This window comes from Dromaius novaehollandiae, chromosome 8, assembly GCF_036370855.1.
Source record: "Dromaius novaehollandiae isolate bDroNov1 chromosome 8, bDroNov1.hap1, whole genome shotgun sequence".
In the NCBI taxonomy this organism is placed as follows: domain Eukaryota; kingdom Metazoa; phylum Chordata; class Aves; order Casuariiformes; family Dromaiidae; genus Dromaius; species Dromaius novaehollandiae.
In genome coordinates, this window is record NC_088105.1 from 31,629,868 (window position 1) to 31,644,223 (window position 14,356).

General features: G+C 40.6%; 1 protein-coding gene across 2 annotated transcripts in view; it reads right to left on the reverse strand.

Moving 5' to 3' along the window:
• Window positions 1-14,356, reverse strand: part of PIK3R3 (phosphoinositide-3-kinase regulatory subunit 3) — a 71,788-nt gene that overhangs the window by 11,707 nt on the left and 45,725 nt on the right. For both annotated transcript variants that reach the window (XM_026104011.2, XM_026104021.2), the window contains 4 exons: window positions 5,569-5,680; window positions 3,134-3,232; window positions 1,517-1,697; window positions 529-654 (listed from right to left, as the gene is read on the reverse strand). In XM_026104011.2, coding sequence (XP_025959796.2) covers window positions 529-654; window positions 1,517-1,697; window positions 3,134-3,232; window positions 5,569-5,680 — 518 coding nt within the window. The remainder of the gene's footprint in view (window positions 1-528; window positions 655-1,516; window positions 1,698-3,133; window positions 3,233-5,568; window positions 5,681-14,356) is intronic.

The following is a 14,356-nucleotide window of genomic DNA, read 5'->3' on the forward strand; positions in this document are numbered from 1 at the left end:
AGGCTGCAAACCCTCTTAGAAGCATTTTAGTCTTGCTTTCCATCTTAGTTTTCAGGTAGACTGCCAGCAAACACCCCCATCAGCCCAAATATTGGTACTTCCTTAATGCATAAAATTCAGTATCTGATTTGAACATGCTTTCACACAGAACTTGGACCAAGACCTTCTAGTATTCTCACTGCAGCATGCAGCAGCTATAAGTATTCAGCAGCTGAAAAAGTAGTCTGCAGTGCAAAGCTTGCATAGGACGGTCTTCTCCATTGTTGTACCTTATACTAGAAAGCTCAGTTCCTATTTCTTCCTCATCCCACACCATACCTCTAGGAGTATCACCAACAAGTTATATTCATTGTGCTTCCAACAACCTTCACACCCCTTTGCTCTATTACAAAACAATTGATCAGGTTTTCTTCCTTTTATTTTTTGACCTGACTGACTTTGTTAGGTTTAATATAGTAAAGCCATTTTCTTTACTTTCTTTTTTTAAATAACATGAAAGACTCTGCAGATAGCTGTAGTGGAACCAACCTGTGATGTTCTGGTATATTCTTCATACAGTTTGTCATACTCTTTACTCTTTTCTTGATACTGAGCATGGTATTCTTGAAGCTTTTTACCTACTGCATCTATGTTATCTTCTTTCACCAACTGATCCTGTATATACAAAGAGCTATGAAGTCTTCAAGCAAAGCAGCTTTTCCTTAAGAGTATTCACTTGTCCACTCATACACATTTGCATTTCTACAGCTATTAGCATAATTTTTACAACCAGCTTTCTACAAAACAAACACACACCAAATTGAAATCCCCCTTCCTTCTGCGCAATAAGTTCCACAGATTAAAAAGAGCAGGAACTGGAATCATGGGACACCTAGAACTATGCTAAAAATACTAAAGACTTCGAAAATACATGACAGCTTAGGTCTAGGATTCTACCTTACCCTAGAGAAAGGGGGAAGTGGATTGCTCAGAATCAGAAGTTAAAGATCAAGAGTTTTTTCCAAAACATTCTGCATTTTTTTTTCCTTAAAGCATGGAGATATCTCAGACTACTGAATAAAAACATCTGAAAATTGCTGAAAAAGCTAGATGGCTAAGCACACAGCAAGCAGTGGCATGGCTCGGAGCTGCGTTTCAAGGGCAACTTCAACTGTCTAGCACAGTGCCCTGGAGGTCCCCGGGGCCCAAGGGAAAAAAGGCTGCTCAGACAGGCTCAAGGTTGCCGCATGCAGGGGTTTCACTTCCCTACTGGACTGCTCAGATGGAGACTGGTAGTTTTATAAAATGCAGGAGAAAGCTTAAATGTCTAGAGGATTTTGAAGACATGTTAGTGTGAGCTGTCAAAGTGAGGTCAAATATGAAAACTCACATTTTGCAAGTTTTCAAGAAAAAGAAGCGTGTATGGGGGAAAAAAACCCCCAACAATCAAGCTTTAGAAGATAAAACAATCAAATACATGGTTGCATTTTTTTTCTTGCCTGCACTAATAGTTACAGGGGTCTGATGAAGACCTTACCTGCTGATACCGGGACACTGGATACATCAACTTCACGTCAAGCTTCGGGTTATACTGAGCAAGAGACTCATTGCGGTAGTGGTTAATCAGTTCCACAACAGAATTAAATGTCAGTGGATCAGAAAAGCCGTATTTTCCATCTCGATGATAGATCTTTATCAGTTTATTGTTGCCACCCTTCCTGTAAAACAGTACAGTCATTTAGAGGTTTTACTGCACACCTCCTATCCTTTCCTCAACACTGGGGCTGCTAACAAAAATAGCGAAATTCCTGGGCAAGAATCTTTGAAGCCAGTCAGACAGTTAACTAAGTACACCTTTATAATTATCCTTTAAATACTAACAAACATAAGGTAGTTTAAGAGTCAATATGCACAGAATTATCATTGTGTATTATTTGAACAGGAGCAAAGCCCAAAGCAAATCGCTTCCTGTGTGTTCGTTCTGGAGCCAGCTTATTGTACTAAAGGCCTAGCTTAGCTAGAATTTTTTCAAGGGAAAAGAAGGATGCTTAAGGCTGAATAAAGGAGCCATATTAAAACCAAACCCCAGTATTTCCTGGACTAATAGTATACAACTGAGGATACATTTATACACTGATTAACAAGTCTTTCAAGTTATGGATGCTAATACAGGATATGCTAACCAAAACAAAATCCTTTGAGGATTACAACATGGCTGTAAATCTCGACTTTACATTATCCAGATTTATACATCCTAGCAGTTTCCACAAATACTGTTTATTTCTTCCTTTTCCACCGGACTGTTTAGATAATATTCTGTCCTGCCTGCATTCTCAATTTTGGTTCCTAAAGACATTTGCTTCAGAAAAATAACCAAATCATGCCAGACCTTAGCACACAAGTCTTGAAGTTCAAGGTACAAGTCACCAGAATTTAAATCACATGCTTGAGGTCAAGCTTCCCATAAGAAAACTGAATTTCATGGCATGATCAAATACCTACATATCAGAGCAGCTCCCAAAGCTGTGCTACAGCAGCAGTGGCTTATATGTCCTCCCAATTTGCCTGTAACAACCAATCTTGAGAGCCTGGCAGAGGCAAGTGGCTGGACATTCTGGGCAAAACCTTAGCGGCTAGTCACAAGAGGTCTGCTGCCTAGCTGCAGTAGACAGGGCTGGAGCAGCTCTGAGAAGCCTGCCACTTGCAGACAATTTTATTAAAGATGAACATGCCTCCAATTCAACATTTCCTAAACTTGAGATCAGAAAGCACAAGATGCTCTTTTTATGAAGATACTGTGTTCAACAATCCAGAGCTGCATGCTGACGAGATTATTCAACACACTCCCATTAATCAAAGCCCTAGTTTACAAATACTTTTACCTTAGCATTACTGAGCTGCTGTCCTCCCCAAATCCCATCTAATTTACAGAGAGACCCTTACAGTACTGTTCAGTTCGGGGACAGGATCATTGACTCTGTACAGAACAGGCTATCACACCTGGCTACTTATTTGCTCATTCTGTGATCTGCTGTACGTTTGGGAATCTCTCTCAACTGGGGCCATGCCAGCCTTACACAACTACTGCTGTCACTGGAACAAAGACTAGCTACGCAAGGTTTGACTACGCAGAACGTTACCACTCAACACTTACCGTAACGTCAGAGTGTAGTCTCCCTGCATCTTGGTCGATGCATCACGCACCAGGAATGTTCCATCTGGCATGTCTCGTAATTTGTCATTTACTTCTTCCCTGGAGAATGGAAAGGAAGATAGAATTAGAAGCATTAAAGACATGATTCTCTTTACTACAGGTATCAATACTGGGGCCGCTAACACCAGCAGGTGTAAGGAGTTTTGTCTTCAAAATACAAAGCAATCTTCTTTCAAACTCAGGCTCCCAGCCTTCTAGGCCACCTAAAGCAAGTTCAAACTTATGTAGTTACACTGAAAAAAGTAGCAGCTGCAGTCAACTGCCACTTAGGAAGGAGTCTGCATTTAAGTAACAGTAGCAGCTGTGTCTCAGAGTTCACAACCTTTCACTGTAAGCTGCTCATGTTTTAAAGCCCACACTGGAAACAGGTGCCCTTTGAGAAGCCAGTCCTGACCTCTTAAGAAACAAGGTCTAGCATCATCTCTCAAAGGTGTCTAGAGTTTAGCACAGTTCTAGTCTCAAGAGACTCATTATTGGCTTAACTCTCATCTTATTTACAGCAGTTTTAAACCACTGCAACCGTGCTAGCTTCAGTGCAACCCCTCCTTATTTACAAGTGTGAAGCAAATGGAAAACTAGACCCAGAGCTTTAAGCTAAATCAAGAAAACTTTTAGGGAAAGGGAATACCTGTTAGTATTAAAGAAAAAAATGCTTTCAGTCGAAGAGTTAAATGTCTTGACAGGTTCAACTGTTTCACCTAGATTACAAATCACACTTTGTAACAGCCTTCTCACAGGTTCTTAGAAGCACTTAAGCACTTTTTAATACAACCATTTGAAAACAAAAGTTTATCTGGTAGCCTCAACATTATCTACGTGAGGTAGGAAGTCTGCTTGAATTTTACAAAGAAAAATCAACAGGTGTTTTTTGTTCAAATATTAAGGAACAAAAGTATTCTTACAAAATGGCCTTAATTTGATTTTGCTACCTGGAAGCCATTCCCTTAAGACAACTGACTCCTATTAGGTATCACATGCATAGCAGGTTATTCCTCTCAAAACCTTTGACAGATTCGACCTAGGTAACTCAAATGGCCTCCTCCTATCTTTGAACAGATGAAAGTCATCTAGAGGCCTGGGCTTATGTCTGCAAGTTGCATCTTGGAGCTCATGATAAAATTTTCAACACAAGTTCTTAAGAACCTGGTTGCTGATTTGTCAGCCCAATGCGGTCTGTACCTACTGGCTTCCAAATTAGAGCCATAAGCAATTTCATCCTTACATGTATATGTGTCACATTTTAACCCAATAAAGCCACTCCAGCATGGTTTGTACTGCATCTCCCCCTGTCATCACGTGCACCGGTAAACAAGGAACAAATCCATAGTCAATGAACTTATACCGATATCGAGCTGTTTTAAACAAACCCTGCCTAGCGGGTCTTGTGATCGGGTTTTCCCACTCTGCTTTGATTTAGTATTAACAGAAACATATCACTGCTGAGGCCCTTCAAAAACAAAATCTATGCGGGTTTACTTTAGAGATAAGAGTGGTACAATAAAGATATGAAAACTTTATTTCCCTTCTCAGGACTTCAATGAACTACTGTGACAAATACACTTTTCTTGCTTTTATCTGACAAACTGTTTCGAAGTATTATGTGTACAAGTTTGAGCAACTTCTGATCACAAGCCCAGCATGCTCATGTTTCTCCCTGCAGTTCTAAATTCTAGACTCTTCAGCAGTGCCTTAAGATGGTGAGATGACTAGATGCTTCAGCTCTTTTTTCAATGAAATTAAGTACACAAAAAACTAGTATGTTATTTTCTGAACCTAACCCAGGCCATTTATTTTCTCAAGCACATGGAAAAGTGTTTCCTGAAAAGGTAAAACTTATTTATTTAGTATGTATCTGTATCATCTGCAATGTGATAGCTGGTGATGGTTAACATTATAAGACCAATTTTTATACCACCACGTAATAGAAATTCATACAGATGCAATTCTAACAAAATGTTGAAGAAACCAAAAATAAGAATAAAACTTTTATTCTAAGCAAACCTCCAACTAGAAGTTTCCTGAATTGCATGCATCCCAGCCCTGTATGCTCTGAAAACTCATTATTACATTGCATACTCAGATGCACTTTTCTTTTGAAGCAAAGAAATTTCAAATTTTTTAAAGAGCTTATATATCTGGAGAAAGTTTAAAACCCAAGAAAATAACTGTCATCAAGATTGACAATCTCTGCTCCAGAACAACCACCCTAACATAAACACAAGTCTTGAATCCAGTGGAACATTCTAGCATTTAAGGTACTTTGCCAAGTACAGTCCTAAAGCATTTCTTCCTGTAAAATGCTGTCTGAAACAGACATTATTCTCCCCCTGCAGTCTAACAGGTCCACTGTATTTCTAATAATAAATAAGGTTTACCTTGAGATGTCCCCCCAGTACCACTCCGCTTCCTGCAAAGAGAAACTGGAATTGTCCTTCATCCCATTTGTATTGACTGGAGTCATTGGTTTGGGGGGCTTTGGAGGAAGAGCTGAAAATGAAGAGCAGATACAAAGAAAGGTAAATAGGGGAAAATATCACTGAAATGTTACAGAAACATGACAGTGGAAACAAGCAAGAGAAACAAGAAAAAAAAGCATGAACTTAGATTTCATGCTTTCTCAAAATAAACAGAATCTGTGATTTTTAAAGTACTTTGATGTCAACAGCTGCACTGTGATTCTAGATTTCCCAGCACGCAAACAAAACATGGGCTTGAGGAAGGAGAAGAGTAAGGAATAAGAGGAAATGGGAGCTTTTGTTAAAAGGAAGACTGGCTCAGGCATGACCACATGGACTACCACTGCCTACACCTCCAAACAAATTACAAAGATGTATTGTGCTTGAACGCCATAGCCTGAAGAGCGCTGTGCATAGCTATGGAAAAGCTACGGTTGCTAAGGAATCGCAAGTCCTTTCAGAAACCCCTAAGAGCATGCAGGTGTGCCCTCCTTCAGAGGGAAAAGCCAACTTTGCTGGTGAGAAAAGTGGTGGCTAGGCAGCTGCACACCCATTACAGACCCCAAAGCTCATGTTCAACACTGGATTTGTTTTCTGGGCTCCCCATTAAGAACAGAAACTGCAACTCTTTGTATAGGTAATTCATACAGGACATGAGGCAATCAAGTAAGAGGAAAAGGGACATTAGCTCACTATTAGGGCATCTAGCTCCAAGTTATCAACACTTCTTTAAAACACACAGCCCAGTAACTTCTACTAATGGAAGGGGGAAGCTACAATCCCCCAAAGACAGCCACCAAAACCATATACGTGTATCAAGATTTATCTTGGCTTCAAATTCTGTTGCTTTGGAAGGGCATATCTGCCCAGAATTCCCCTGTTCTGAATTCGGTGCAGACGGGGTTTACTTCTGCTCTCAAACTAGACTGCACAATGTAAGGACATACAACCCACTAAAGCTCTTGCCATCCAGCCAGTTTTTCAAAACTCGAACAAGTAACTTTAGCATGATCCTGAATGTAAGTCCTATTCCAAGAATAATTCAGCAGCCACAGGTATACTTATATATTGGTAGAGACTTGTCTGTCAGCACAAATGCATCACTATTTTCTTCAAGCAAGATGTCTTGAGTGCTCTCCCCTGCTTTGCAGAGGGTCTTAGGGCTCATCAGAAACACTATCACTGAAACTGAGCATCTTCCTGGCATTTCATGAGGCAACCACAGAGCACTTTAGAGGGATAGCTATTATTTGAGTTCAGAGAAGGATAAAGCGGCTACATTTGATGATTTGCTAGCATGTTTTTAAGTCAGACCCTGAACATCTGCTCTCCCAGTCCTACGTCCTAGCCATCAGATTACACAAGCATCAGAGAGCAGGCCTGACGCACACTGACAATCACCATCTTTCAGTGCACACAGTCCCGGTGCACAAGCAGAAATACAAATACAATGAGTAGAAAGAAGATTTTGATCTCTAGCTGCAGTGCCGAGTGGCTTAATGCTGAGAGGTGTGCTACTTGGCACCATTCATCTGCTCACCTCTGCGCCACACCCCCCACATTAAAGAAGAGAAAACACTGTGCTCCAACTGCAGTTTCAAATACCATTCCACGTTGAATATCCAACACACAGTAACTTCACTGTTCTCAGACAAACCAGCCGATGCTTTAATCGAGCCAATCTAAACTAAACCTGAACCTTGACCCAGACGTTTGCACCCTGGGGTTGCTGACCAAACACCTGATTCAGATAGCAGCATTCATTCGGTGGCACTGAGCATTAAACTGTCGCATACAGGTTCTTTTTGTGAGGTGAGCCAGGAGCTTTCAGGTGTGCACATATCTACCAAGGCAATAATAGGTCTCATAAAAGGAAAATGAAAACCTTTGGATTCAGTTAAGCAGCTTCCTGGTTAGGAGGCTGCATTCAGTCCTGGCTCAACTACCAGTTGTTTGTATAACACCTAAGAAGCACTCCTAGATGTACTACTGAGAATAAGACATATTTGTAACCCCACTTTGCTCGAAGCTCTATGAGTCCTATTCTGCCTTTGCAGGGTGAGGAGCATATATCCAGACCAAGCCTGTGGAATGAATTTTATATACTGCCCCCTATGTTGTTCCATCTCCCCCATTCAAAGTTCCTGAATCAGAAAGTGTTCTCAGTTCCTTCTTCCTCCCCACTCCACATTTGGGCTCGATTACTCTACATATCCTAAGCAAGCAATGAGACACAAGCAGCAAAGTTCTGAGTCTGACTGGTACCCACACATGGCAATAAACCTGAATTCAGAAAACCCCAACAACTAGATGTTTTCAATCTACTCCAGAATCTTTTGCAGATTCTGAATCATCAACAAGTACATGAAGCTTCATGTAAAAAACACAACAGCATGGAGAATATATATATACACACATACATACATACATATTTTTTAAAAAGAACAACATACCAGCACCAGCAATGATTTCACTTTTTACAAATTAAGGCCTGGACATACCAAAAATTTCAAGTTTTTTTACAGTGTAAGAGCCTCCTTTACGCTGGTAATAGAACACGGTATTAGGGGCTTTCTAGAAGAGGCTTTCAAGTATTCTCCAGAGTGCTTGAATACTTCTCTAGCCTTCTTTGTATGCTTAAGTCTTGCTCCTTTGTATACCATGGAATTATTCTGCAGCTTTGTTAGGGCTCACTCCAAAGCACTGGGCACAGAAAAGCAAACTAACAAAGACCAGAACTGTAGGGAAGGACAGTTTAGTAAAAGGGCACAGAGAACTACATATTACACCAACCATCCTTGCAACAGGTTTTTTTTCTTTTTTTTCCTTCTTTGCTATAAAAGGTAGGTATCAGTTCTTTCTATCATGGGTTTGTCTGCACAACTTTGCTCCGCGTGAGAAAATCAGAAGACTTGGACCAGTTCCCGTAAAACCTGACTCATGGAAGTCAGTCCTTTCCACAATAGACTTTTTAAAAAATGGTTTAATAGCTTGCACATTTGAAAAATACAAAAGCACTTGCAAGGGTGGATCCTCTGTTTTCAGAGCGCTATGGATCTAGTTCCTTACTTTCAGTGCTTTGAGTTCTTTGAATAGTAATGGGATTATTCACTTAAGTACTGTCTACAGAAACAGGCCTTTGCTATTACTTTGCCCACAAAACTAACATGCCCAACCATTTTTGTGTTTCTTGACTATTTTCTCAGCTTGATATGACTGCAATCTGTGAGACTGAAGAAAAAGTAGTTTAGACTCTGCAACCTAGAACCTGTAACGACATGAGAAGAGCATTTTGCAATAGGGGGATAAGTCTACTGTAACAGAGCAGCAACCACCACGCTGCTGCTTTCAGAGTGCTGGCACAATGAGCTGGAATAGACATAAGTGATAAAACTAAAGTAGTTTTTAGTGATATCTACACAGTACTAACGGCCCTGCTAGAAGAAATCCTGTGATGTTTCTATCAGAAGCTACAGAGAGCCTAACAGTCTACAGATTTTGATTTAAATCTAAGAAAATCCAGTTTTATATACTGTACTTGATGAACATTAGAGAGCTAAAATCCTACAGTAAAGTGAAATAAAGCTGGCTTGGAGTCAACAGAAATGCTTTCAAGAACAGCAGTGTTCCTCTTTCCATATCACTGGGTCCAATTCTGATCTAGCCACAGGCACAATCTCAATTTGTCTAAAAACCAAGCTCTGATCAGAGTGAAAGATCTTGATGGTTTTCTTTCCTGCCTCTTCTTGGGAGAGAAAGAACATTGATCTTTAGGGATTAACAGCACTTTTTTTTTTTTTAATAAAGAACCTACTGTTAGAACAAGATGCACAAAACAGCCCTCCCCTACCAATGTCTAGGGCAGCTTTACCACACAGATCTTTCCAAAAACCAAAAAGCAACAACTGAACAGGATGCTTCCATCCTTGCATTCCCAAGACCAGGTTCAGACCTCAGCAACTGCCTGGCATGCAGCAATGAGCCAAGACTAGCAGGCACCTTCGTTTTTTCTTTCTTCAACACTCTAAGTCCCCTCTTTCCAGCTTCCCCAAGCAGCCTAGCTTGAGCTAAATCCCAATCCCAGAGCAGTGTCATTTAGAATGAGGAAAATAAAACAGAGCTGATGAGGGAACAGAGACAACAGAGGCAGCCAATGCCAGCCGGGCCCCGCGATCGTATGTTGCTGACGTCAGGGCCCAAGCCGCTGCTGTGCAGTCTCCAGCAGGTAGCTTTAGCTGAGCTGCTCTGCAGAAGTGAAATGCAGTTCCTTGGAGAGAAGAGCCTATTGATTAGGCTTTGCTCAGATACTTTCTTGACTGCATAATTTTTTTTTTTCTTTTAAAGGCTACTCCAGATTTAGCGGACCTGATTCCCTGAAATTCAAATCACCTCTAACACTGAGACACCGTAGAATACTGGCAAGTGTCTGAAGCTTAGTACTGCTGTATTTTTTTAAATTAAGGTCTCTTGTACGAGACAAAGGGCTGTATTAATCCCAAATTTAACTTCAGTAAAGTACACCGTGATTTAAAAGGAGATAGCCACTTTGCCCAGCTAGGCTTTTAATCAAAAACTTTGAAAGTTTACGTGATTTAAGAGCCAGACAGCCCAAAGAGTGAGAGTTTTCAATAGCACTAATTCAGGAGGAATGGAAAAGCAGAATGCCTTGGGTCTCCAAGTGCTACATCCCAAGTAGCATCCAGTCAAGCAGCCCATTCCTTCTCTGGCTGCAGTATTTGTGTACAAGGTAAGTCTGCCAGTTAATTAAACTTTAATTTGAAGTTTTCAGGCAGATGCCACTTAGTCTAGGAATGTCTCCATTACTTAACTCATTTCTTCTAGCATTTTCCAAGGGATGCAGGCCAGACACTTAAAAGTATAGGAGATTTAAATGCAGTATTAACTATCTGTATTGTTACAAGTAATCATAGCTACTGAGCAGTCAATTTTAAGCCACCCAGCACTTCCTTGTTTACTAACCCGCTTCCTTCTGAAGATCCCAATCTACTCTCCCTATGTATTTTGTGACAAGCAGATAACAGATCAGGGGATTCCTAAGATGGTTACCCAGTTTCAAAAAAGCTGGCACACAGTACCCTACAAACCGTAATACAAGGCTTTGGAAAGTGTCATTACTAGGGAAACATGCAAGTACTCCAAATTTAGGCCAGCTAAGATTTTAATGACGTAGTCCTTAAGGACAGAAATATTTTCCCATTGTCGATATGGATGGGGACTTGGAGTGAAAGTGCAAGCTAGCTTTTCTTTTTTGAGAAAAAAAAATCTCCCAACATTCAACTGTTTCTTGTAGTTTTACTCAATTTCTCAAAAACTTTTAGTGCCAAGACTCAAAATCTTTTTGTCCCTCAATAGTCCTGTATTTGTCACTGCTACACTAGATAGCCTCAAGACAACTACAACTTGGAAAAAAAAAAAGGGCATGTGCTGAACAAAGGTGCTTTTTGCACTTCTTCATTTCAGTGAATTTGTGCACTGTGTATGCAAGTGGGAGCAATAAGGCACCATACTTTTGCTGAGATTTTCCAGTTGACAAAGAAGGGGATCATGCGCACCGGCTGACAGCAGCTCATTCACTACTACTGACAGGTAGGTTATCTTGGCAGCTGCACATCTCAACTTGTCAGTTCTCTTGCCAAGACTCCCTTCTCGGAGTACTGAACATCAACGCCCTTCTAAGCTTCTCTCCCCCAAAGGGCAGCTAACATGCCCTGAAAGCTCCTCAAGGAATAGATGGGGAAGCTACTCAATCACATTATTACTGGCCATGGAACCTCATGTATGCTCACACTTCTGCCCTCCTCCACCAGATCAGATGAGACACCAAAGGCCAAAAAATATTCAAAGAATTGAAGCCTTTCAATATCTCATTAGAGAAAACAGCAGACAAGCTGGCAAAAAGCCAGGCGAGTTTCCAATGAAAACACTTCCATTATAGCTTTGCCTGGGCTTCTATGAACTTTCATAAAAACCAACACCTTTAAGAAATATTTCAGTTTTGATTAATCAGCTCTCTTGATAAAGATCTGTTTTGTTTGAAAACTCCCCAGCCATCCAATCCCCTCTCACACCTTGCAACCACAGTTTCACCTCCTACAGACTGTCAGGTTTCTGGTGCACTCTTACTTGTTCTTCATGAGCACTCACAGCTACTGCGCAGGTTAAAAGATTATCTGGTATGGGACACCCGCAGAGGGGCAAATAACAACAGGCTGAAGGAGGAGAGGCTGACTCAGATTCAGAATTCTCCCTTGGGCATAGGACAAGTACCCATCACTACGTCACGAGGTTTGTTATTTCACTGCCTGACAGGGGCAGAAATGGAAGATGCTCAGGTAAGTGACACTGGGATTTTTGACTTCTGCATTATAAAATAACACAGCATTTCCTTTTCATTCCACCCTTTGCATGAAGACATTGTAAAGTCCCCAAAGCCCCAAATTCCCAATTATTTTCACTGTCTGATGACAGATGCCTTCCTTTCAACATGGACCACAGCATAACAACTGTTAAGCTACAGCAGTGTCCAAGGTTGAATGACCAACAGGGTTGAAGACTACTGTTACAAAGTTAACATGACTAAGGTGAAAACCACAAGCCCTCTTTTACTTAGCAAACACAATTATACACTATTGATAAGCTGGATACCAAAACAGTAACAATGCTTTAAAATTTTTCCTTGTTTTCTTCACTCAGAATGAAGATCATTATTACTTAAGCATCACACACTTGGCTCACTTCAGAAAGGAATAACTCTACCTACTAACCAGTAGGCCTAGGCTTTTATCAACTCTTGGATGAAAGTCAGAAGCAGACATTTCCTGGTCCCATGAAAATCTGAAGTATTTATTATCAACAACTGTACTTCACAGAATCCAGTGCCAGATCTAGAAGACTATCCTACAACAAGAAGAATCTTCACACAGCCATTAAAGACACCATTTGGTCAATACATGGAGATAAATGGTGTGTAAGAGTCAAGAAAGCATAAAATCGAGCATAAGCACAGACTTATAGTGACCAAGAATGAAGAACTAGCTCTTCATTGTGGAAGATAAGACAATAAAATCAGGCTGAGGCAGTGACAGACTATAACTAGAAGACCTAACATAAAGGAAAGAAAAAGTCACTTGCAATGGTGGGAGGGTGGTAGGGGACAGGGGATGACAACTTTTTTCCCCAGATGTGTCAAAAAGTAACTATCTATCCAGGCATCAAGCACAAACTTCATAGGAGAACTAATTCACAGCAATGGTTGGGTATTCATGAGCAGTTTGTTGCAGAAGAGCCTACCTCTTGAAAATAATACTACAGTCTTAAATACATGTGACTCTTCCTGCTCCAAGCAGCATTTTTTTCAGTTTTCCACTGGCTCAGATCTTTCGCAGCAGTACATAAAAATATCCTTCACACAGCACATGTCCTTGCTATATGCCAAACTATTTTCTGTAGTTACTAAACAGAGATATTTCAACACTACCTAAATTGCTAACAGAGATCTATCTAAATCAAGATCAGAAGGTGCTTTCCAAGTCAACACACACAAAGAAATTTGAAATTAGAAAAGTACTCAGAAGAAAACTGTTGCATGTTGTGTATGTGTGCATACATACACACAAAGATCATAAAGGCAGTTACAGTGAGGCAGTAGTCCCAATCCATGCAGTCCTATGCAGCGCCCTCAGCAGAGGCTGAAATTCGGAGAAGATAAAAAGTCACCATCCCTGTCTAATATACCTCAGATGGCACGGCTGTTGCTCATGCTTCAGGTGTAACAAAACAAATGGATTTGATCTCCTTGTTCGAGTACACTGTGATCTTCAAAATATTTTAATCGAATCCATTTCACAGCAGCAATTTGACTTCTTTCATTTTCCAGTACTGCTCAAACAGCGTGGTCTGTACCACACTCCTCTAAACAGGGAGGATCTTAAGTGTTCATCTCATTGATTCAAGCTTCCCTGAAACCTTCAAGAGACTACTTTTGGAAATAGGAGATGAATCAAAGTAAAAGACGTCACAAAACCCAAAGAATACTAACTTGAAATTCAGGAGCAGTTCCCCCGAAAGCCAACCATCTAGATTCCTAAAATTTCAATATGGCCATACTGGAGAAACACAGCATGAGTACTGACAACTTAGGAAATTTAATTGTGATCTATAAATTCTGGTTGTAACAGAGAAAGTAGAATTTATGTACATGATACATCAATGAACTTCTCATCCACGTCATCTCTAAAACATTTTCCTGAAGCAGGCATTGTGGCGTGCAAGTCTTACTGCCCACACTCAGAAGGCACACAACAGGACAGTGGGCTGTGTCCCTCCACTACAATAACTTTCTCTAGCTTCATCGCAGAACTTCTAGTTTGGTTTTTTTCTTTGTTTGGGTTTGGGGGTGAGGTGGGAGAGTGCAAAAGAATTCCTTCAAAGGCAAAGATGATCAGGTATAACAACAGATTTTAAGGACTACGGAGGCTGAAAATTAGCATAAGGCAAGGTAAGGGAAAAAAAACCTGAAAAAAGCTGGCTGTTAATTTTTCCTTTCAAGGGGAAGTGGGGAGAAGTAAAGGAGAATAAAAAGTATCTGGCAGAGGGAAGCGATAGGTTTATGTTTTGAAAGAAAAACTTGACCTGAAGGACAAGAGCCTCAAAGTACCACCAAACCAAATATCAAGTTATCCTAGAG